At 37.5% G+C, this 22,942-nt stretch overlaps 1 protein-coding gene across 3 annotated transcripts in view; it reads left to right on the top strand.

The window, feature by feature from the left end:
* The window catches only part of ggnbp2 (gametogenetin binding protein 2), a 47,432-nt gene that overhangs the window by 19,977 nt on the left and 4,513 nt on the right, over positions 1-22,942 (top strand). For 2 of the 3 annotated variants that reach the window (XM_059973207.1, XM_059973206.1), the window contains exons 2-9: positions 1,160-1,240; positions 3,405-3,658; positions 6,794-6,892; positions 15,480-15,593; positions 15,743-15,952; positions 17,832-18,006; positions 18,836-19,027; positions 20,895-21,045. In XM_059973207.1, the coding sequence (XP_059829190.1) occupies positions 1,160-1,240; positions 3,405-3,658; positions 6,794-6,892; positions 15,480-15,593; positions 15,743-15,952; positions 17,832-18,006; positions 18,836-19,027; positions 20,895-21,045 (1,276 nt within the window). The remainder of the gene's footprint in view (positions 1-1,159; positions 1,241-3,404; positions 3,659-6,793; positions 6,893-15,479; positions 15,594-15,742; positions 15,953-17,831; positions 18,007-18,835; positions 19,028-20,894; positions 21,046-22,942) is intronic. The other variant, XM_059973208.1, reaches the window with a different exon arrangement.

Genomic DNA, 22,942 nt, shown 5'->3' on the forward strand with positions numbered 1-22,942 from the left:
AGTTGGTATGTCAAGTTATTGTAAGCATTGTGGAAATCAGTAAGCTTTGAATTTGCTGTTGGATTATAGTGAAGTGAAATAGGTCTGTACATCACTATTGAACAAAACATTCCTTGCCTTTTTTTGTAAAATGAATACTGGTTTAGTTTAAATTGGGAAGGAATAGCTCTTGGAATAAATTTGGAATAGTCCCAAGTTGAAATTGAGTGACTTTTTTCTAGCTGTTCCCTTGTAATCCTTACTTTTATGTTGTAGATAGTTGGTTCAAAGTATTTTGATCTGGGCTACTGATTTTGATAATGTGTATATGGTTAAATAGAACTACGCATCTTCAAAATTGTTGGGTTTAGAAATGAACCTTTTAAATTCTTCAACACGAAGAAATCTGCAGATGCTGGAAATTCAAGCAACGCACACAAAATGCTGGTGGAACGTTTGGAGGCCATGGATTGACGTATCAGAATGGGAATGGGATGTGGAATTAGAATGTGTGGCCACTGGGAGGTCCTGCTTTCTCTGGCGGACAGTGTAGGTGTTCAGCGAAATGGTCTCCCAGTCTGTGTCGGGTCTCATCAATATATAGAAGGCCACACCGGGAGCACTGGACACAGTATATTACACCAGCGGACCCACGGGTGAAGTGTCGCCTCACCTGGAAGGACTGTCTGGGGCCCTGAATGGTGGTGAGGGAGGAAGTGTAAGGGCAGGTGTAGCACTTGTTCTGCTTACAAAGATAAGTGCCAGGAGGGAGATTGGTGGGAAGGGATTTGGGGGGGGGGGGCGAATGGGCAAGGGAGTGGCGTAGGGAGCACCCCCTGCGGAAAGCAGAAGGGGGTTAGGGAAAGATGTGTTTGGTAGTGGTATCCCGTTGGAAGTGGCGGAAAGTTATGGGAACCCGGAGACTGGTGGGGTAGTAGGTGAGGACAAGGGGAACCCTATCCCGAGTGGGGTCGTGGGAGGACATTTTGTGTGTGTTGCTTTTAAATTCTTTGAAAGCTTTTAGTAGAGCAACGTTTAGTAAGTCATTGCTTAACCAAATGATTGTCTTTAGTTCAGTTGTAGAAAGAGATGATAAAGTGTCACAATATTTTAAGTTGCCTTTAAATGATGCATATCATATAATTTGTTATAATAGATTTTAACTGTGGTTTCCCTACAGATGGTAATGGAATTCTCTGACAATATGTTGAACCTTGATGGTCACCAGATCAATGGTGCACAATTGAAACAATTTGTTCAGGTAAGGAGACACTATATTAAGATACTGGTGCAGACTTGTGTACTCATTGAAATGTTGACAACAGACAACACAGTAGCCTGTATTTAAACTGTTGGCTCCCACAGCTACTATTAGCCTAAGCAACTGGTGTTGTATTTCATCAATCAATTTAGCTAGTCTCCTATCTCCATTTATACCATTTATAAACATCAAATACAACTTGTTCTGTTTTATAGCTCTAATTCTTCCCAGTCATCACATGAAAGTACATTACTTTCTTGCAAGAAAGTTAGTATTATTGAAATAAAAGAAAGTTGGTAACACTCAGCAGGTCAAGCAGTATTGGTGGAAAAGGCGTGATAAATTTGATCTCCAGTATGAAAAATTATTTAAGAGGGGTCTCTGACTTGAAGCATTAATATTATTTCTCTTTCCTCAGATGCTATCTGACCTGAGCATTTCTACTGATTTCAGTTCTTTGAAAAATAAGGTAGCATTCAGAAGTGAGTTGTTAAGAATGCAGTTGTGTGGTGGCCTTTTTGTACGTTTTGGCTTTTGTATTAGAAATCCAATGTGTGTTCAAGGTTAAATGCTGCTGTTGAGTCTTGTAACATGACCAGCATCTTGTTTAGGACTTTAGGCTCACTATTTGAGAGTAAAGTGATCTAGATGGTTAGATTGATTAATGACAGTGTGATAGTAAAGTTGTTTCATTTCCAGTTATTAAATGAAGACATAAAAACCGGTTTTAAAGCGTTGCATGAACTTGATGTTGACGCTTTGATAAAAATATACAACCATGATTCGTGGATTGTAAGTACTTATTTTGATCATTGTTCACTTGAAAATCAGAATGAAAAATAGGTCCTCGTTGGCTTTCAGGTAGGCTTTCTGCTGGGATTTTCCAGATGGGGTCAAACATGTGACTTCGGTCTCTTGTGTCCACGGGAAATAAAAGACTTGATTTCTGATAGGTTTAGGAGTTGAAAAAAAATGGACAGTAATTTATTTGCCAATGCCAGTAGATTGTTATACTTAAAATTACCCATGATGAAATTGCAAGATTAAATCCCATCTATTATGAATGCATCACAGGAATCTTCAAACATGATACTAGATTTCTTTTTGTCCCATTTTATAGATTTCAGTGGGCTGGATTGTACTGATATAATTAAAGTTTCTTGGAGATTTTTGCTTGCTTGCTGCGTAGAGCACTATGGTGTGGAAATATGGACTGTATCGGTGAGCATTTCACCCGTTGCACTTCTGGACTGATTATTGAATCCAATAACTTTTCATAACTCTGGAGATGTTAGCAAGCCTTCATGTTTGACCTGCAAACACAAGGAAATCTGCAGATGCTGGAAATTCAAGCCACACACAGGAAATGCTGGTGGAACGCAGCAGGTCAGGCAGCATCTATAGGGAGAAGCGCTGTCGACGTTTCGAGCCGAGACCCTGAAGCTATAAATGCTGCCTGACCTGCTGCGTTCCATCAGCATTTTGTGTGTTTTGCTTCATGTTTGACCCTTTAGAGTTATGCTACTTATAGTCAGCATATCCAGCCCTTCACCAAAAAAATTATAACTTTAGCTGAGTTCACTCGAGTTGCAGTTCATTCAGTATATTTTAAATGCACTTTATGATTATTCAACTTGATTTCAACTGCTGTGAGACATATTAAAAACTGCAAAATAAGGTATGAGTTGTCAACCATGAGTAAAGGTGGTGTTAGGGTTGCAGCGTGGTCATCACTGGTATCCTCTTCTGCTTGTGGAGTAGTTGCTTAACTCTGGTCTCCATGATTGGAAGCTACTACAAAAGCTGAGGTGAGTAGGCAGATTATTAGATGGAGCACACGGTGGGTCATTGCCTCATTCCCATGCCACTTCTGTTTCTCCTGTAAGTGCCAACATTGCTGATATTTTAAACAGCAGAAGCAAGCTGTATCTTCATAAATGTGTGTGAATGTGTATATATGAGAAAAATATATAGTTTGAAAGGAAAGCTTTTCTTACTGGTAATTCAAAGTAGCCTGAATGAATGGTTTGTTCTGTATGTACGACTGATACGTTGATAAATACCTGGAGCAAGGGCATGTCTTTATAATACAAGAATTTTTTGTTTTAGAAATTGAGTTTTTTGCCTTTTAAGTTGCAGCTAAAATGAAACAATTTTGTTTTAGCAACATGGTATGCTCAAGCAGCAAGACCTTAATATTGCTATGATGGTAACGTCCCGTGAAGTCTTCAATGCACTTTCTCAGCTTGTTCCATGTGTTGGATGTCGACGCAGTGTGGAGCGTCTTTTCTCACAGCTAGTAGAATCTGGAAATCCAGCCTTGGAGCCGCTTTCAGTGGGTCCCACAGGAGTTCTTTCAGTAACTCGTGCTTGCATGACAGATGCAAAAAAATTGTATACGTTATTTTATGTTCATGGGTAAGTGAATACTTAAAAACTTTTATTCTTGCTTATTTTACTAAATAATAAATTGCTTCCTGTAGTATTAAATTGATATTTAAAATTTTACTATTGGATGAAGTCTATTTTGTTGGTGAATTTTCAGAAATAGCTTGTTTGCATTTCTACTGGGAGTTAGGACAGTATTACTCATTTTGGCTTATATTTTGAAGACAATAATTGAATCAGATGGGTTCAATGAAGCATCATGTGTGCTACATCTTTTTGTTAAAAACTAAAGCACTTGAGTGATGAAAGCTCTTGGGAAGAAATGATAAGACCAGTGAACAAATCAAATTGACTTGTTCTATAAGCCTGGGGTCCACGGACCCCGTGGTTAATGGTAAGGCTCCGTGACATTAAAAAAAGAGTTGGGAACCCCTGCTTTAAGCCCACAGCTTTTCTGCATGAATTGAAATAAAAAGTGATAACTTATTCTTCCCCTAAACATTTCACCATTGTCACTATACATTAAATAATTGTTTTGATCTTTTAATTGAGTTCCCAAGTTCTATCTTGTGGTAAAATCTGTTGGTGGTGAACTTGATCATTACGCCATATAAAAATGTTTTTAAACTACTGTCGTATTCATATCCAGTATAGTCTGATGATAGACTTAGCATCAAATTTGTCATAAGCGTTCATTTAAATGAAAACTTTTGACTGCCAACTCTATTAAATTAACTTTTCTCAGGGGTTTAACTGTTCCTTTCATTATTACATAGAAAACCTGCAGCACAATACAGGCCCTTCGGCCCACAAAGTTGTGCCGAATCTATCCCTACCCTAGAAATTACTAGGCTTACCTATAGCCTTCTATTTTACTAAGCTCAATGTACCTATCTAAAAGCCTCTTAGAAGACCCTATCATATCCGCCTCCACCACCATTGCCGGCAGCCCATTCCACGCATTCACCACTCTCTGAGTAAAAACTTTACCCCTGACATCTCCTCTGTACCTACTCACTAGCACCTTAAACCTGTGTCCTCTTGTGGCAACCATTTCAGCCCTGGAAAAAAGCCTCTTGACTATCGACATGATCAATGCCTCTCATCATCTTGTACACCTCTATCAGGTCACCTCTCATCCTCCTCCACTCCAAGGAGAAAAGGTTGAGTTCACTCAACCTATTCTTATAAGCATGCCCCCCAATCCAGGCAACATCCTTGTAAAATCTCCTCTGCACCCTTTCTATGGCTTCCACATCCTTCCTGTAGTGAGCCAACCAGAACTGAGCACAGTACTCCAAGTGGGGTCTGACCAGAATCCTATATAGCTGCAACATTACCTCTCTTCTCCTAAATTGAATTCCACGATTGATGAAGGCCAATGCACCATACGCCTTCTTAACCACAGAGTCAACCTGCGCAGCTGCTTTGAGCATCCTATGAACTCGGACCCCTAGATCCCTCTTATCCTCTACACTACCAAGAGTCTTACTATTGATACTTCATTCTGCCATCATATTTGACCTACCAAAATGAACCATTTCATACTTATCTGGTTTGAACTCCATCTGCCACTTCTCAGCCCAGTTTTGCATCCTATCAAAGTCCCGCTGTAACCTCTGACAGTCCTCCACACTATCCACGACACCTCCTACCTTTGTGTCATTAGCAAACTTACTAACCCATCCCTGCACTTCCTCATCCAGGTCATTTATAAAAATCATGAAGAGTAAGGGTCCCAGAACAGATCCCTGAGGCACTTCACTGGTGACCCACCTCCATGCAGAATATGATCCGATTGCAACCACTCTTTGCCTTCTGTGGGCAAGCCAGATCTGGATCCACAAAGCAATGTCCCCTTGGATCCCATGCCTCCTTGCTTTCTATATAAGCCTTGCATGGGGTACCTTATCAAATACCTTGCTGAAATCCATATATGCTACACCTGCTGCTCTTCATCAATGTGTTTAGTCACATCCTCAAAAAATTCAATTATTGATTGAATGTGGCTGATGAAAATAAAATACCCTTTTGCTGTGTTATCATTTGGCCTCGAAAGAAAAGATTTGAAGACAGACTTTAACTTTTAATCTTTCTTCCTTCTAGTGTTGATTGAAAAGGGTGTTTTGTTGCTCTAGTGCTGATATTTGTCTTCATACGAGTAATTGATTGACTATATGCTACTCTCTCCACATTTAAGGATAAAATTTCATTAGCCTTTTCAACTGAGTGGTAGTCAAGCACAAAGGTTGGAGCTGGAATTTGAAATGGAGTACAGTGAATTCCAGTTAATGGGGACCGGGACCAGTACATTTGGCCCAATTAAACTGCTGCTTCAATTAGCTAGTTTCATGGAAATGTTTTTTTTAAAAGACAAACTAATTTAACAAATTATGTACTTAAATAAAATACAGAACAATTTAGAACGCTACAAATGATACTATAATACCATAAAACTGTATTAGTTCCAAATAGTTATTAACGGAAGAATTCATCCAGTGCACAGTGAACAAAATCAGCGCAGACACCAAGAGCAGAAAATGGACTGCCTTCATACAATGCCAGTGATGATTGCATCTTACAAATCTTCATTCTCATTGTAACTTTAAAGATGATTGTCGATACCTTTAAATTCCCTAACTTGTTGATGTATTGAAATGTTTTTATTATCACTCCTGGCTTTTTCTGGCATTTCCCAGTGTGAATTATTGAAACAGCTGGGAGCAAATCAGTTTGAAATTGTCTTACCAGTTATTTCTTGCCTACTGTCTGTGACAAAAATCACTGGTTTTTGAACATAATACATGCAACTGATGCTATTTAAAAACTGTTTGCTCTAAGCATATTGTTGTCCTAACAGCTGCACAAGTGCACTTAGCTGACACTAGTTAGAAACTATTCAGTCAGTCTCCTGTTCAAATTAAGCTGTGTAGTGTCCCAAATAAACAAAGGAAATGCAAACAATTTTCTCAGTTTTTTTTTTGTTTAAGAGTTGTACCAAATAAGTGGGATTGGCCAATGGCCCAATTAACCAGAATCCACTGTATTGTGTATTATTTGTATTATTCTCCACTACCCTTATACAGAATGTGATTTGAATAGCTTTGTGAAATGCTCAGAATTTGTCAATTAATTTCAGTGTCATTTCTGAATAATTTTGTCTAGGTCCAAGCTAAATGAGACGATTGATGCAATTCCTAAAAGTAAAAAGAACAAAAGATGTCAATTACACTCATTAGACACACACAAGCCAAAACCTTTGGGGTAAGTAATAGCTACAGGACTTGTGTACTACAGTACCATGCAGAATCAGGTCTAATGTCACCAACATATGTCGTGACTTTGCAACAGTAGTATAATTCAATATAATAATAGAGGGGAAAAAACCTATATTAAATAGTTAAATAAGCTAAATTAAATCAGAAAAGTGATAGAATTTTCCTTTATCATTTTAAAAAAAAAGCACTTCTGTGATAGACAAAAAAAAACTTAATTAGCTTGGTGATTCAGTCCAGGTTAAAGAAATTTCCTTCCTAGATGATGAGATTTAAATGCAATCTTTTGTGGGAAAATGGACATCTTGGTAAAAAAAGCTATGGGATCTTTTTAATAAGTTGATTACTAAATTTTTTTTCCAGATGTAGGACATTTTTGAATGCAAATTTCTTTCTGAAATAGAGTTGAGTAAAATATTCCTCACTTCGTTTTTTAAAATATATAATGGCTAATATGGATTTACTTTTGTAAGATTCTAATGTAAATAAGATCCTTTGGGATAGCATCGACAACATCAAAGGAGTATTCCAGTTAAGTTGAAGTTCGGGATGAATAGTCGTGCCACATCTTGATGAATGTTGTAGAATGATCATATTTTTGCCTTTATAAATGTTGTTATTAAATGCTGTGCTTCACATTTAGATTTTTGGCTAACAACTCAATTAATCTGTTGGCAGTAAGAGTTTCATGTGTTGCTGCAAAAATGTAAATGTTTTTTCATACTTAGCTGACTCATTTATGATTTTCTCTGCATGTGACCTTTGACTTTACTGATTGGGTGGATCAGCATGAGATAAATAGTTCTCTTTTTTTTACTTCTGTTGCCTTGTGAATGGAGAAATCTTATCTGTGCTTCATTTTTGCTCACTTAGAATATACTGCAACATTTTGATCTCCCGTGTCCTCTTCCCCCCCCCCCCCCCCCCACTGTTTGTTGAGGAAATAGATGCTTGGGGCATTAGCAGCCAAAAGATGGTATTAGTTGTTATGACATCATTTTTACATCTACATTTGCTATAGGTCAAGTTGCTTGTGGTAAATATTTGAAAGGTATCAGGATAAGTGTCTTGGGAATCTCTCTACCGACTTTGATAGCTTAAATCCTGAAGGTTGCCCAATTATTCACTCTGACTTTGAAAGAATGGGTGAAGAGATGGGTTGATATCTTAAAACCAAGCTTCAAATTGATGTACTTCCTGATCAGTTAAAACCGGTCTTTTGCTTTTGCCAAGTTTGGTATTGTTCTGTATAAGTTATATGTTCCAATAGTAGTTAGTGAACTACTAATTGCCTCTTTAAAAGATCTGGAAGGATAAAACTCCCAACTTGAGAACTTTTATTAAGACTAAACTTCCTATCCAGGTTTGAACACTATGATTGGAATTTGTAGAGATGCTGGCAGTTTTGGAATTGTTTCTAAAAGGAATTACTTAAAGTAAAATAATGGTACAATTACTGTATTTAGTGCTACAGGAGTAACATCAATTGACAAAATAGAGAAAGGCTTGGAGACATTTAAGAGCATCAAAATCTTCCTGTTTGAAAGATGACATGTTTAAATGCTCTTTGCTGTTATGCTAGGTTCTTGGCCTTTGCCATTGCGGAGCTTTGTAAATATGGATTTTTATGTTCAGCCTAATGCCTTGTATTTGTTTATGACAATAATGACGTGCTAATCTGTTTATATTCTAACTGATACAATTGATGCTGTCATCCTGGTTTGTTAAAAAAAAATATATTTTTAAAAATTTGTTGCTCTTGCATATGTTACCTGGGTTTCAGCACCTAAGTTACAGAGAAAGGTTGAACAAGTTAGGTCCTTATTCTTTGGGGCATAGAAGGTTGAGGGGGGACTTGATAGAGGTATTTAAAATTATGAGGGGGATAGATAGAGTTGATGTGGATAAGCTTTTTCCACAGAGTAGGGGAGATTCAAACAAGAGGACATGAGTTGAGAGTTAAGGGGAAAAAGTTTAGGGTAATAGGAGGGGGAACTCAGAGTGGTAGCTGTGTGAAATGAGCTTCCAGTAGAAGTGGTACAGGCAGGTTCAATTTTGTCATTTAAAAAAAATGGATAGGTATATGGACAGGAAAGGAATGGAGCATTATGGGCTGAGTGCAGGTCTGTGGGACTCGGTGAGAGTAAGCGTTCGGCACGGTCTAGAAGGGCCAAGATGGCCTGTTTCAGTGCTATAATTGTTATATGGTTATAAAATTATGCCAAAATTACCACCCTATGCAATACTTAGAATAGTTAATGTTTCTTCATTGATAATATAAAGAGCCTGACTCAATAACTAAAGGACCGCATTCATGCATGTTCAATTCTGTGTGCTCTCAACAGATTTGGAGCTTGTTATTCCATTTCTGGAAACTTGTCTTAACCCCTGACTTGATCTGCACCTCTGCAATAAATTTCTGTTTTGTGAAATAAATTTGCTTGCTGTTTCTTTGTAGAGCCCATAATGATATTTGTGTCTTCTGTTTGTAATAGCACCATCAAGTGGTCAAGTTTGTAAACTACAAGTTATTGAGATGAAGGACACCTTTAACAACTTTTTCAAACTTCAGTTTGTATTGTTTTCTAGATGTTCGTTAATAATCTGAAGTGGGCTTTTATTTAACATCTTGCTATACTTGAAGCTCAAGTTGAATACATTGAATGGTGCTTGGCTGGCCTGTCATCAGATATTGGGCTGATGCAGCTCCGGTGTACCCAAGTATTCAATGATCTTCCTTGTATGCCTTTTCAAAATAGCTTACGCAAGATTGCCAATTTCAGAATAGGAAATTGAAGTAGTACACCTACATCTTCAATACCATTAACTTTGTTTTGGAATATGAGCACCATTAAAATCTATTATTTGAAGTCTGAAATATGCATTTCAGAATGCAATAAGTTGAGGCATTTGGTATCTGTAATATACAATGTACATCGTTAAAGGTGAAGGGTAGAAAGATGTATGCATAAATGATCCTGAGCCTGTTAACTCTTCTGTAAATTACAGTGAAGGGAACAGTAGCAGTGGAAACGCAGAGAGAGCACTAGGGTCAGATAAGAAAAGTATTGGAGACAGCAAGAAAGAAGTCAGATGTAGCATCCTTTTTCACTTTGGACCTTTTCAGCCACCACACAGGTAACAGGGAGATGACCTTAGGTAGTTTATTTGAGGTGCATAGAACTCTTATGAATCTTGATTTATTGTCAGTACTTTAAATTTATAAAAGCATCACAGTGTACAAATGCATTGTTAATAGCTGCTGCTGAATATTGATATCAATCTTGGACTTGATAGTTATGCAGTTAAAAATGACTTCTGAAAATGTGCAAAAACTCGGTAGCAAACAAAAGTTAGTAGTGAAAATGCCAAAACTCTGGTTTAAAAAAAATCATTCTTTTGCCTTCTCCTTGTAACCCTTAATCCCACTTACCAATCAAATGGAACTTTAGAAAACACCGGAAACCTTGAGGTCAAGGAACCGAAGCAGTTGATGTTTCAGGTCAAAGATTCTCCTTTTGAGCTGGAACATTTAAAAATTAATAATGGATTGATACAGTTTCCGATTAGGGTGATATAATACCAATTCTTGTTCAACCAAAAAAATTGCTATACTTTGCATAAGAATAGGTGAGGGGAAGGGGAATGCAAGATAATTTGTTTCCAAACATTGGTAGTGTTTTTAAGTTATAAGTTAAACTGCTCAATTCATGGGTTAAAATAGGTGCAGTAGAATTGAAAGTAACTGTCATACTTTCCAGAATTCAAAACATATGTTTTGGAACCACAAGAGCCTGATTTGTTTGTATTCCGGCTAGTTATGCTTGCTGGTTTGTGGCTTATTGACTTCAGTTCACCCGTTCAAACCAGTGAAGGTAGAGATTTGGTTTTGGGTGTCTAGTTTCAGCCATGATGGTAGCCCTCTGATTTCTTGCCAATGAAGTCTTAAACAGCATTGGTGTGCCTGTAAAGTAAAGGGACATCTCACCTTAACTGTTTTAAGACCATATATTAGAGAACAGATTGGGGGTTTTCATTTTGTTCCAATCATGACTTTTTTTTTGCCTTCTCCCTGTAACCCTTCATCCCATTTGCCAATCAATATTTGCCCTAAATCCACCCTGTGACTTGGTTTTTACTACCTTCTGTAGTAACAAATTGTACAAGTCACCACCATCTGGCTGAAGAATTTCAAAATCTCAGTTCCTTTTCTGTGAGGCATATGATGCATCTCTATGATGCATTTGGATCCTAGACTACTACTAATGGAAACATTTGTCTCCATGTCCACATTAACTGACTTTTTCAGTATCCAGCAGGTTTCAGTAAGATTCCCCTCATTCTTCTAAACCCCACCAAGGCCCAGGGACATCAGATGTTCTTGTTGAGCTTTCATTTCTGGGATTGTTTGTCTGAACCTTTTTTGGACTCTCCAGGGCCAGCACACCTGTCCTTGTGCACTGGGCTCAGAGTTTCTCTTATCCCAAATGGGCTCTGACCACATGCTCGTGAAATAAATGCTAATGTTCTACTTGCCTTTGCTACCAATGACTCAACATTGAAGTTAACATTGAGGGAATCCTGAACTATTTCCCCTTTGTGGACCTCAGCAGTTCCTTTGCATATCTGGTTTCTGTATTCTCTCCCTATTTAGAAATTAATCTGCATCTTCTTGCAACTCCACACTTTCCTATGTATTCCATCTGACCTTCTTTGATCATTATACCCAAGTCCTGCAGGCTCCCTGCCTCTGCAGCACTATTTCTTCCTCCATCTATCATGGTATGTATGATCTGCAAACTTGGTCACAGTGCCATTAGTTTATTAATTTAGATCACTAAAGGAAAAAGTTAAGGTCCCAACACTAGAATTCCACTAGTTATGGGCAGCCATCCTGAAAGGAACTTTTATCCCCACTTTCAGACATTTTTTCCTGTTTACCAATCTGTTAGTACCGTGCCCTAATTACCATTGTTCAGCAACCTTGTATGCGGCACTTGACTTCTGAAAATCTGAATAAGTAACATCCCTCAACTCTCGTTTGTCTCAACTGCTTGTTTCTTCAGTTTTAAGAGATTTGCTGGGAGAGATATCCCTTTGCCCATTTGGTATCTCGTAGTGGGATTGCAGTTGCTTAGAAGTGATCAATATTTTTTATACTCGGCACTTTTAAAAACAAGCCATAGTAATTAAATATTACTCTATTGGAAATGCCCAGAATAGATACTGGGGCTGTACTTTGTAAGTCTCCATTTACAATGTAGCATGCAATTACTTAATGTATATTGCACTATTTACCAACACATGGTGTGGTTTATTATGGTTGTGTACCAAGGTACAGCACAAAAATTGTCTTGCATTCTGCTCATTCAGATCAAGTCATTACACAGTACTAAGAGGAAGAACAAGGTAGAAGTAGAATGCAGAATAAAGTGTAAAAGCTACAGAGTGCAGTGCAGGTAAACAGGTAAAGTTCAAGATCATAAGGTAGTTTGAGGTCAAGAGTCCGTCTGATCATGCAAGAGCTCTGTTCAAGACTGATATCAGCTGGATGAAGCTGGTCAGACTTTTACATCTGCTGCCTGATGAATGAAGGGAGAATGTCTTGTGTGGGGGCATCTTTGATTATGCTAGCAGTGAGAAATATGGCCAGACTCCATAGGAGTGTAAGGTGGTTCCCCTGATGTGCTGAGTTGTGTCCACAAATTTGCGTCTCGCGATCACATGCTGTGTAGTTGCCATACCAAGCCTGTATGAATCCAGGCACTGCTTTCAATGATGCTTTGATTTTTAAAAATTGTTGAGGGTTGACAGATGTGCCAATATGGTGCTAATTTATTGAACTTTCATTTAAACAGTTTAGAAAGCCTGTAACAATCTTTATTGGCACGTCAACAATGTCAGGGAATTGCTAGTTTGGACATCCTTATGTAGTGCAGATCTAGTTTTAGTGATAGTAACACAATGTACTTCCATTGTGGAAGAAAATAGCACATATAGTGGGAGTAAAGCTTTGCAAGTTTATTCTATAGCATTAAGAAAAATGTTGATTCATTAAATAATTCAGATTTGTAGAAATTTGTTAAGCGGATGTGTTGTCTGCCAGTTTTTGAACTCTTCACCTCTACCTACTTCAATTTGTTAAATATCTTCCATCAGGTTTACAGTTTTAAATAAGCTTTATCTTAATGCAGTAATTAGTTCAGTATTGGCTCCCTGCCTATTGATCTTCAGCACAGCTTATTACATTGTGCAGATTATTGAGCTAAAAGAAAGCTGGGAAAATGTTGCAATTCTATTTGAATTCTAGGTAATTGGATTATCTTCTACTCTGATATAGGAATGAAATAAATGACCAGAGAGCTTGTTGATGTTATAATCATGCAATAGTATAGTGCCCATTTAAAATTGTTTCTCGTATATTTATTAAATAGTAATCATCAACCGAGTAAGCACATTATTGGAATAGTATAGCTACAATAATCTATGCTGGAAAATGCATCCAAAAGCAAGCCTGTCTGTTCACCTCCTTTTGGGCTGCTTCAATAAATATTTTTTACCCAAATTCAAGAATGGAAGATATTTGTAATTGTTCCATCCTTAAAAATAAAAATATGAAAATATTATAACTAATCTCTCTGAAGCACAAAACGCAATACATAAGTAAAACTATGTGACCAATTATGACCAGTGTGTCCCACAGGTTGAAGAACAGAAATTAATAATGTTGGTTATTAATGAATGATTGGATCACTAATGATCATCTGTTTCTTTTGAAGATGTGGATTATACTGTGATTGTAGCTTCGACTCTATGTAGAATGTCTTCCCAGGTCCAAAACAAGAGGGCATAGGTTTGAGGCAAGAAGGGAAAGATTTAAAGGGGACCTGAGCAGCATATGTAGGTGGTACAGGGTAGGTGGTATGTGAAAGGAGCTGCCAGAGGTGGTAGAGGCTTGTGTAATTACAAAATGCAGGTAAATGGGATTAACATTGGTGGGCAGCTTGGTTGGTGGGGACACTTTGGGCCCAAAGGCTAGTTTCTTTGCTATATAATTTCTGATCTGTGACTGCTTGTGTGGGATTAACTACTTTTTGCTGAAAAAGGGACATTACAATTTGAGATAATTCAGAAAATGTTTGGCTCGGTTGGTTGATGGTTTGGTTGAATTGTTCTGATCTTGGCAATTTACTTGCATATGTTTTGTCACCATAACCAAGAAATACCATCAGCGCACTGCTGTTAATTGTGGTCTGTCCTCTGAATGCTTGTCCTTTATATTCCACTCAATCAGCTGAGTTGTGGGGAGGCAATCTCATCGCTGATTGTTGTGTAGCGAGAGGGGTACAGATTTGACTGGGAATCTGAAAGTCATGGTGCAAGCAAACACGACATGCAAAAGAATTCTTAAAAGCATGGTTTTCCGTGAACAATTCTGAACAAACATGTAGGTCCCAATCATATTTATGAGCCAATACAAGCAGAATTCTAGACCACCTTGCAATAAGTCCTGCTATAAATTGTTGGTGTAACCTTTCATGGTGTATTTTTATTTTTCATCCACTTAATGTCCAGTAAGTTTAAAACTGTTTTAAAATTTCTGAAATCGCGCTTCCTTGATCTTTTAATGTATATTTATGATATTTTAATATTTTCTCCTTCTCTGTCTTGGATCAGTGGCGCACCCATCTGCGCCAGAAGATCATGCATTTAACTCCAACCATGTGGAAGTACCTAATCCAAACTTCACCAACATTACTTAAGCAATGAAATAAAATATTGTTTGATGTTGTAAATATCCACGTCAGCTGTAGCATCTTTGTTGGGGAAGAAAGTTCATGGAACATTCTGTTTGCCATTCATAAGAACCAGGTTCTCTACTGATGCTGAATGTTTTCAGAATTTTTTTTTTTGATCCTCTGAAACACATTATCTGGTAATTTATTTTTGCTGTTAATGGGGCCTTGTATTGCAAAGGAATACTGCTCTATGTAATTGGCTCTGAACTTTGGAACATCCTAAAGATGTGAACAAGCACTATAAACACTAGTTGACCTTCCCATCCTTTCTGCTAACCAATGTTTTTTTTTAATTTTTAAAGACTGACTAATCCTTCCTTGGAACTTGTACTATTTTTTTAGTCTCCCTAATGTAATTAATGACATACTGGCAGAGCTAAGCAGCCAATGGTCAATACATTGTTTAATAAAAATTGGCAAGTTTTTATAATTTTGGCTTTGTATTTAAATCTTATGCCACGTGGTGAAACATCAGAGAAAACAAGCTGCCAAATGTGCAATTACTAGCACTCTTAATTGTTCAGCTTTGTATCATATTGTATCTTAAAATATTTCAGTTTTCCCTTGTTTAATGAAGTATAAATAGAAACAGGTGGCACGTGCCTGTGGGGTTTGGTACTACTGACATTATACAGGGTCTGAGAAAACATTAATCCCAATAGAAAGCTTGAATTGCCTCTTCATTATATTATTGGTGTGTATTTTAACTGTTCCAGGTGCTTTGTGCAAATTGGAATACTCTTTGTGAAAAATCACAATATCCATTTTTGTTAACAGAGGCTGCTGGATGGATGTGTGGGAGCTGATGTCGCAGGAATGTAGGGATGAAGTAGTACTAATAGATTCCAGTTGTCTGTTGGAAACGTTAGAGACTTATCTACGAAAACACAGGTTTGTAGTAAGATATAGATGCTGTAATATTGGTGCATAATGATTGAAATAAATTTGATGCTAATGATACAAGGTCTCAGCATTTACTTCACTTTGAAATAAACATCTTAAATTCATAATGGTTCGTCCATTTTTGTCTTTCATTGTAGGTTTTGCACAGATTGCAAAAATAAAGTGCTGCGAGCCTACAACATTCTGATTGGGGAATTGGATTGTAGCAAAGAAAAAGGCTACTGTGCAGCTTTGTATGAGGGACTTCGTTGCTGTCCCCATGAGCGACATATCCACGTATGCTGTGAGACTGACTTCATTGCACATCTTTTGGGCCGTGCTGAGCCAGAGTTCGCAGGAGGGTATGAGTATGTAATTTGCTAGAGTGGGCTATCTAGCGCTTTTGGTTGCTTTTTAAAATCTCTTTTCTGTAGGCATGATGCAAGTGTGAAATTGTGCTGAATTCCATGATTATTCTTAAGGCTGTGGCAATGATTAACTAAAGCTCTACTGTGTTTGCAACTTCAATGCAATTACATCTTAACCTGAAACTGAATTTTGGTTGCTGTCCTGAATTGTCACATCTGCACTTAAGGCATGGGAGCAGGTTGTCTCTTCCAATAATCCAAGGGAAGTAGGCTGGCTTTTGGCAGTTCCACTACCCTGCAAAAGCATATTTTGCTTGGTAGAATAGATTGTTAGCACGTTCCAGGTCTGATGGCCGATTGGGACATTTGTGTATATCTTAATGTTGCTAAAGCTTTGATGGGTTAACAACTCAATTTTTTTTTACCAGGAACAACAAAGTGAGTAGCTAAAGAAAATGGATCCCAGTATGAGCATAATTAGCCAGCACTTCAATTTTTTTGGAAGTTGTCTGGATTTTGTGATATTCAGTTGATTAAAGTTAGAAGAAGGTTTTAAAGAAAATCATTTTATTGTAGAATAGTCAACAGCATCAGCTATATGAAAGCAGCTAAAACAATGAGGCAGATCTTCTGTAGCCCTAAAATTGCTTGCTGCTTGAGCTGTGCTGTTTAATTCTGGTCTGGTCTTCTGCTGAACATTTGGCTGCTAACAATTTAGCGTGGCTAAGTGTATGTTTTTGGATAGGCAGCCCACTTGACTCAAAGAATAGATGCTCATTAGACTTGTGAGCTGTCAAAGCTCTGAAAACAATTAAATAGCTTTGATATACACAGTCACTCATCAACTCTGGTGAAGTTTCACGTTCTACATTTAAAACAGACAACTGCACTCATTTAATTTAAGTAAATGAAAAGGGTAAAATAAAACAGAAGCAGCCTATTTTTCCTACTGATTTAAATGGGGGGGCTGTGAAATTTCCTACAGGGTAAATCTGGCCAAAAAGCTCTGAACCATCAGTGTCCTTTTGGGTTCTGTGACAAGCCCACTGGTGTAGCTGATGACAACACAGCAGAAAGTGCTGAGGAAGATGAAAGCGGTGGAAGCCAGCATTTGTGCAGGGATGCCTAAGGAAGAGTGCTGGCTTTGCAGAAGATTTGCCTCCTTATTTTCAGTAATGTTTAATGGCTTGGTTTTAAAATCTGCTTCATTTCCTTAATAATTTTACCCGTATGTAAATTCTTGCCTTTTACCTAAGTTGAAAATACAACCTGAAAAGACTCATAAATTATTGACATACAAAAAGAAAATTAGGAATTTGCTGGAAAACAGAAGGGTCCTGTTAGATGATCCCAAATCAGGGTCTGGTGTAAATCTAAGCCTTTGAATTAGTTTTCCACTATCTTTGCTCACTGAATTGCAACTCATCCTCAAATGAATCTAATTATTTACTTTTGATCATGTTTGCATGACTATTATATTAAAGTTCCTGTACAGCAAATTGGTCCAGTAATCCAGAACCTCTGAATTTCACTTTTTGTGGAGTTTCATCATTCTCCTTGTGACCACACCATTTCCTCTCATAGCTCAAAAAGTTTGAGAGTTACAAAGTTTATTAGCTACTAGGTTTATGGCTGTGCAAGTGGGGTAGGTTACAGGAGAAATAAATGGATTGCTCTGAAAGCAGGTGTGGACAATGAATCAAATGGCTTCCACATCATTTGGAAATACAATATTTCAGGATGTATGGGTTAGTGTGCAATATAGATCTGTGTTCAAACAATGTTTCTGATAAATGTGCTTTTACTGTCCTTTTTAAAATGCTGTTCACACTGTAGTTTGGAATGACTATTTTAAATAGTTTAATACTTGTGCTTTTAGACGGAGGGAGAGGCATGCAAAAACTATAGACATTGCACAAGAAGAGGTTCTTACATGTCTTGGTATTCACCTATATGAACGGTTGCACAGAATCTGGCAGAAGTTGAGAGCTGAAGAACAGACTTGGCATATGCTGTTCTACCTTGGTATTGATGCACTGCGAAAAAGTTTTGAGGTACAAAATTTAAGTTGCTCTCATGCTATTTAAGAATCCTGAATATTTTACAATTAAGAATAATGTTTTCTTCCACATTCAGCTTGTCACTTTTCATTTTTGGAATACTGTTAAATGGCTTAAGATGAAAAGAAATTGCTGATAGCATTGAGGAAATCAAATCAATACTAGGCATCACGTTTTATAGGAGAGGAAATAAAACATCACCTTGGTTGACATTGAGTGGCATAAATGCTTGGTTTTTCTCTTGTCCTGTTTTTATGTTAATGACTAATGTTATTCATCTGGGTAGGGAAAATGCAGGAACTTTTCTGAAAGCATTTTTGGGTACTTTTAATAAATAGTAAATTAGCATTAAGTTAGCCTTGTTATCCACACATATTCTTGCCTTTAATGGTGATATCTGTTCTTTTTAGGAGATCTACTTTTCAAAAGTGACTTCTAAAACATTTCATGGTTTATAATTTTGGTTATCATGATCATTGGTCGTTCTTTGCTACCATTTCTGTGCAAACTGAAGTCAGTTGTGCACTGACTAGTTGATTGTAATTGAAGTTGATCTATTTCTACTTGTGCCTTTTGAGCAGAATAACTGCAATCTGCTGCCTTCTGTGATTTGGCTGGTTATATCTAGAAGAGCAATAACAAAACATAGATTTAAGGTCTGGAATGGTTGTGATAGTTTGTCCCAGTCCTGTCAATTCCTCTATTAAAATTCTTCCACATTAAAATTCAGAATTTTATAGAACACTTGAAGTAAAGCACAGCTAAGTGTGGAAAAATCAGGTTTCAAATTGAGCTTAATGCTTATTTAAAATTTACTCTGCAGATGGCAATTGAAAAAGTGCAAGGTATCAGTCGACTGGAGCAACTATGTGAGGAACTCTCTGAAGAAGAAAGAGTTAGAGAGCTTAAACAAGAAAAGAAACGTCAAAAGAGGAAGAACAGGCGTAAAAACAAATGTGCCTGTGAAATATCTACTGCACTTCAAAGTTCAGGAGAAACTAAAGTGCAAGATGAGGTTGGTAGCATATTAATTTTACAATTTTTAAATTTATTCAAGTGCTTTTGTGCACAATCTTCTGCAGTAGCAACCCATAGCTAGTGTAATTTTAACTTGCCCATTAACTAAAGCATACATTCTGGAGATTTCTGTTTGAAGCCATTAACTTTGGTGTTTATTTCAGAAATCAAATTAGTTCATCAATGCAGAACACATTTCCAAGTCTCTCAAGAATTTTTCCCTTGTGACCATCGTGTTTTATTTCTTGCCCAGAGTAATCTTTAATTATGCATTTTATCCCCTTTTTCCAAGAAGCAGTGATGAAATTCGATTTATGAACTTTGTATGTGGAATCAACAAAATGTTCCTCTTCCAACTGGAATGAATTAAGGGCCAACAAATCTTCAGCAATTATCCAAAGACTGAGACGGGGATATACTTCAGAAATTGCTAACAAAAGTACAATGTCCCTGTTGTTCATGCTGCAGAAAATAATTGTTAAGGTCTCTTGTACTTGGGTTTATTGGGGGTTGTCTGCTCACTATAATCTCAAAGGACTAAAGTGATTGGATTGTAATGTACAGAATTTATTTGAACGAATTCAAAATAAACGAGCCTTTTTGCTCAGATGCTCCACGTTTATACTCTAGGCAAGTGTTGATCCTAATTTGTTTGTGTGTAATTAAGTCACTAAAAATTCTTTCAGCTGTCAACTGATCAAAATTGGATTTTTGCTTCCTGTTTCAAACCTTAAAATTACTAGAATATACCACAGATTAGTAGCTCGAGCATTTCTCCAATTATAACTTCCCTTAATCTTTGATTTGTGAAACTATTGGAAACTTGTCTTTTTCTGTTATCTTGCAGAGTTATTTTAAATCTTTTAGCGTAGATTGGATAATTCTGTAAATAAGAACCTCAGCAGGTATTCCAGTTCTTACTGTTATACAGCCTGGAAGCTGAGTTTGTGTCAGCCATCAAACCCACAATCTGCAGAAGGAATTCAATGGGTCAGACTGCATTCGATGCTACTTAACTCGGAGTCCCTCCAGCAAATTGTTTGTTGCTGCAGATTCTAGTATCTGCAGTACTCTGAGTCTCCAAGCGCTTGTGTCCTTGTACTTCTCCAAGCAAACTATTGTCCTAGTAAATTAGTGATATATCCTATATTGCCTCAAAAAATACCCCAGTTTAGTCTTGGTCATTTGCATTTGCTGGTGTATTTTGTTAGTTTATTTTCTGTGAATTCATGAAACCCATATTTTTTGGTTGACCCTCTTGTCATGAAACATATTTTGAACTTGAATTCACCTTGAATTCTATCAGCCTTCTCCATTAGTTTAATCAAATTCATTTGTCTCCTCCAGATTTGCCTACAAATTCGGTGATCACTTAACATATCATAATTATAGTATACATTGTAACATCTTCTGAGAACAAAACATTGAGGCTGTGTTATCCACGTCCAGCTGCTGAAATTGTCTTTAACTCTTTCAATCTTTAAATTTGTGTGCTACCCTTATCTTAATCCATACTTTTAAATTCTAACTTGTATGGTACAATGTTGAATATTTTTTTTGAAAATTCTTGTGCATCACATCCAATGTATTGGCTCAATCGCTAGCTGTCACTAGTTCTAAACAAGAGTAATGTTCCTTCCTAAATTCCATGTTGCTTTATCTTATTTCCTCTCCAGTTATCATAATCTTTAAGGATGCCATATACTGTACAGCAGATGTTGAAATTGTAGACTTTGATTACATGGTATGTGTGTCTCATTTGTCTGCTCTCCAATCCATTGAGACATCTATTCTTGACGGAGTGACGAAAAATGTACTAGTGCAGATTTCTTTTTAATTGGATTCTATATATAACCTTTTTCCAGGCAGCATCTGAATCCATAGAGAGTAGCTGTAAAGAATGTGGCAGCATGGAAGATCCCAATGGTAGAGTTGAAGTAATTGTTACAAATGAAAGTACCTCATGCACATGCCCTGGCAGCGAAAATCTACTTGGATCACCTAAAACAAAGAAAGGTAGAAACTTGATTGCTGTTAATATCTGTAGTTCTGAGAAAAAGCTTCATAGTATTAAAATCTGTCTATAGTGGGTGATTTGATATTTAGTTTCTGGGTATATACAGGTGTCCTCCTTGTTAAGGCTATTCGAGCTACAGAAATTCACTGCTGGAACTTGTATTAAAGACTAAAGGTTAACTTTATTTGTCACATGTACATCAAAATCAAAGCATGAAGTGAAATGCATCATTTGTGTCAGCAACCAACACAGTCCGAGGATGCCCACAACTTATTAATCCTAACTCGTGCATCAGTTGGAACATGTGTGGAAGCTTGAGCACCCAGTGGAAACCACGTCACGGAGAACATACAAGCTCCTTTCAGACAGCGGGGATTGAACTCCTGATGTGGCGCTTTAAAGCTTGTGCTAATTGCTACGCTACCATGCAGTCCTAAACAGGGAGAAATAATAATTTTTATTTTTAGTAGCTCAGTACTGTAGGACAATAAGACTTAAATTGACGTCACCATGTTTATAGGGACAGTCACATCCAAATTTCTCCTTTTCTGTGAGGCATTTTCTCTGTGACATCATTGTGGGGAGCTGCAATAGCCAAGGCCAGTTTCTTAAAGTAATCCCTTTGCTTGTACTTCCACTGGTTATCACAGTTAACCCATTTTCTGACCCCCCCCCCCCCCCGAGCTGCTCCTACACCTTTCTCCCATGAGCCCCAGTCCTCAACTTTCATCAATTTTCTGAAATCCCTACTTCATAGACCCTTTTCTAATCCGTGGTACATGAGGGAAATGCATCACAGATAGAGCACAGGCACTGTATTCCTGAGATGTTGGCCTCACTGGAGAGGACATGGCAAAGTAAGGACTCGGCCACGACTACCCACCCAATCAGTCTGTACTGTCATATCCAAATCTTATTGCCCCACAGTATTGAGTGACTGAAGATAAATCTGTTGTTTCATTTGCATGTGCCTTGTACGTTCTAGTCCAGGAGTTCCCAACTATTTTTATGTTGGACCCCTAGTTGAGAACACCTGCCCTGGGCTCAGCTGTTAATAATGGTGCAGATCACTTTGTCGTCACTGATAAATGCTTTAACATGAGAGAAAAATATCCTATAGGAATGCACTTCTGCCTGTAACGTGGAGTTCAGTGGGAAATTGGTTTGCGTTGTAGAAATTAGAGAGTGGCTGTTTCCTCAGATAGCAATTGCTGTATGACAGGGTGGCCTGTACTTTTGAATATTCAGTTTCTCGTGGTTAGGGTGCAAAGAGCTCTGGTCCCTGTGTAGATTAATGGGAGTAGCCATTTTAAATGTTTCAGCATGGACTGAAAGGCCTGTTTCTGTATTGTACTTTTCTATGACTCACTTATGTTTATAGGACTTGAAATGTATTGGTAACACTTAGTATCCCAACCTGAGGCAATATCCTAGAACACGGCAATTACTATTCTTTTGACTGTTCTAGATAACTGAATAAAATTGGGTTATCTACACCTTGGTTATCTATTTTAGTGGTTGTATTTGGGAAGAATGATGACCTTTCTTTTCCTTATCTTCTAATGCTACAGTATCTTGGTCAATATTGATACTGGCAAGCAGAATCCTCGGATTGCTTCCTTTAGCTCCTAACATTAAACCAAAGGATCATAAAGCATTGGAGCAGAATCAGGCCATTTGGCATATGGAGTTTGCTCCATCATTCCAATATGTCTCTTGAGCCAAGGCTATCAAATTTAACACTTGCATATTGATTTGTGCAAAGTGGTATAACTAAATTAACTGAAGGGTTTGTGCTTATAATTATCATCAGTTCTGGATATAGTTATAAGTAGTTATACTAAATACTAAGTATACTAATACTACGTATGCCAGTACTAAGCTGCAAAATGAAAC

Source organism: Hypanus sabinus, chromosome 6, assembly GCF_030144855.1.
Source record: "Hypanus sabinus isolate sHypSab1 chromosome 6, sHypSab1.hap1, whole genome shotgun sequence".
Taxonomy (NCBI): domain Eukaryota; kingdom Metazoa; phylum Chordata; class Chondrichthyes; order Myliobatiformes; family Dasyatidae; genus Hypanus; species Hypanus sabinus.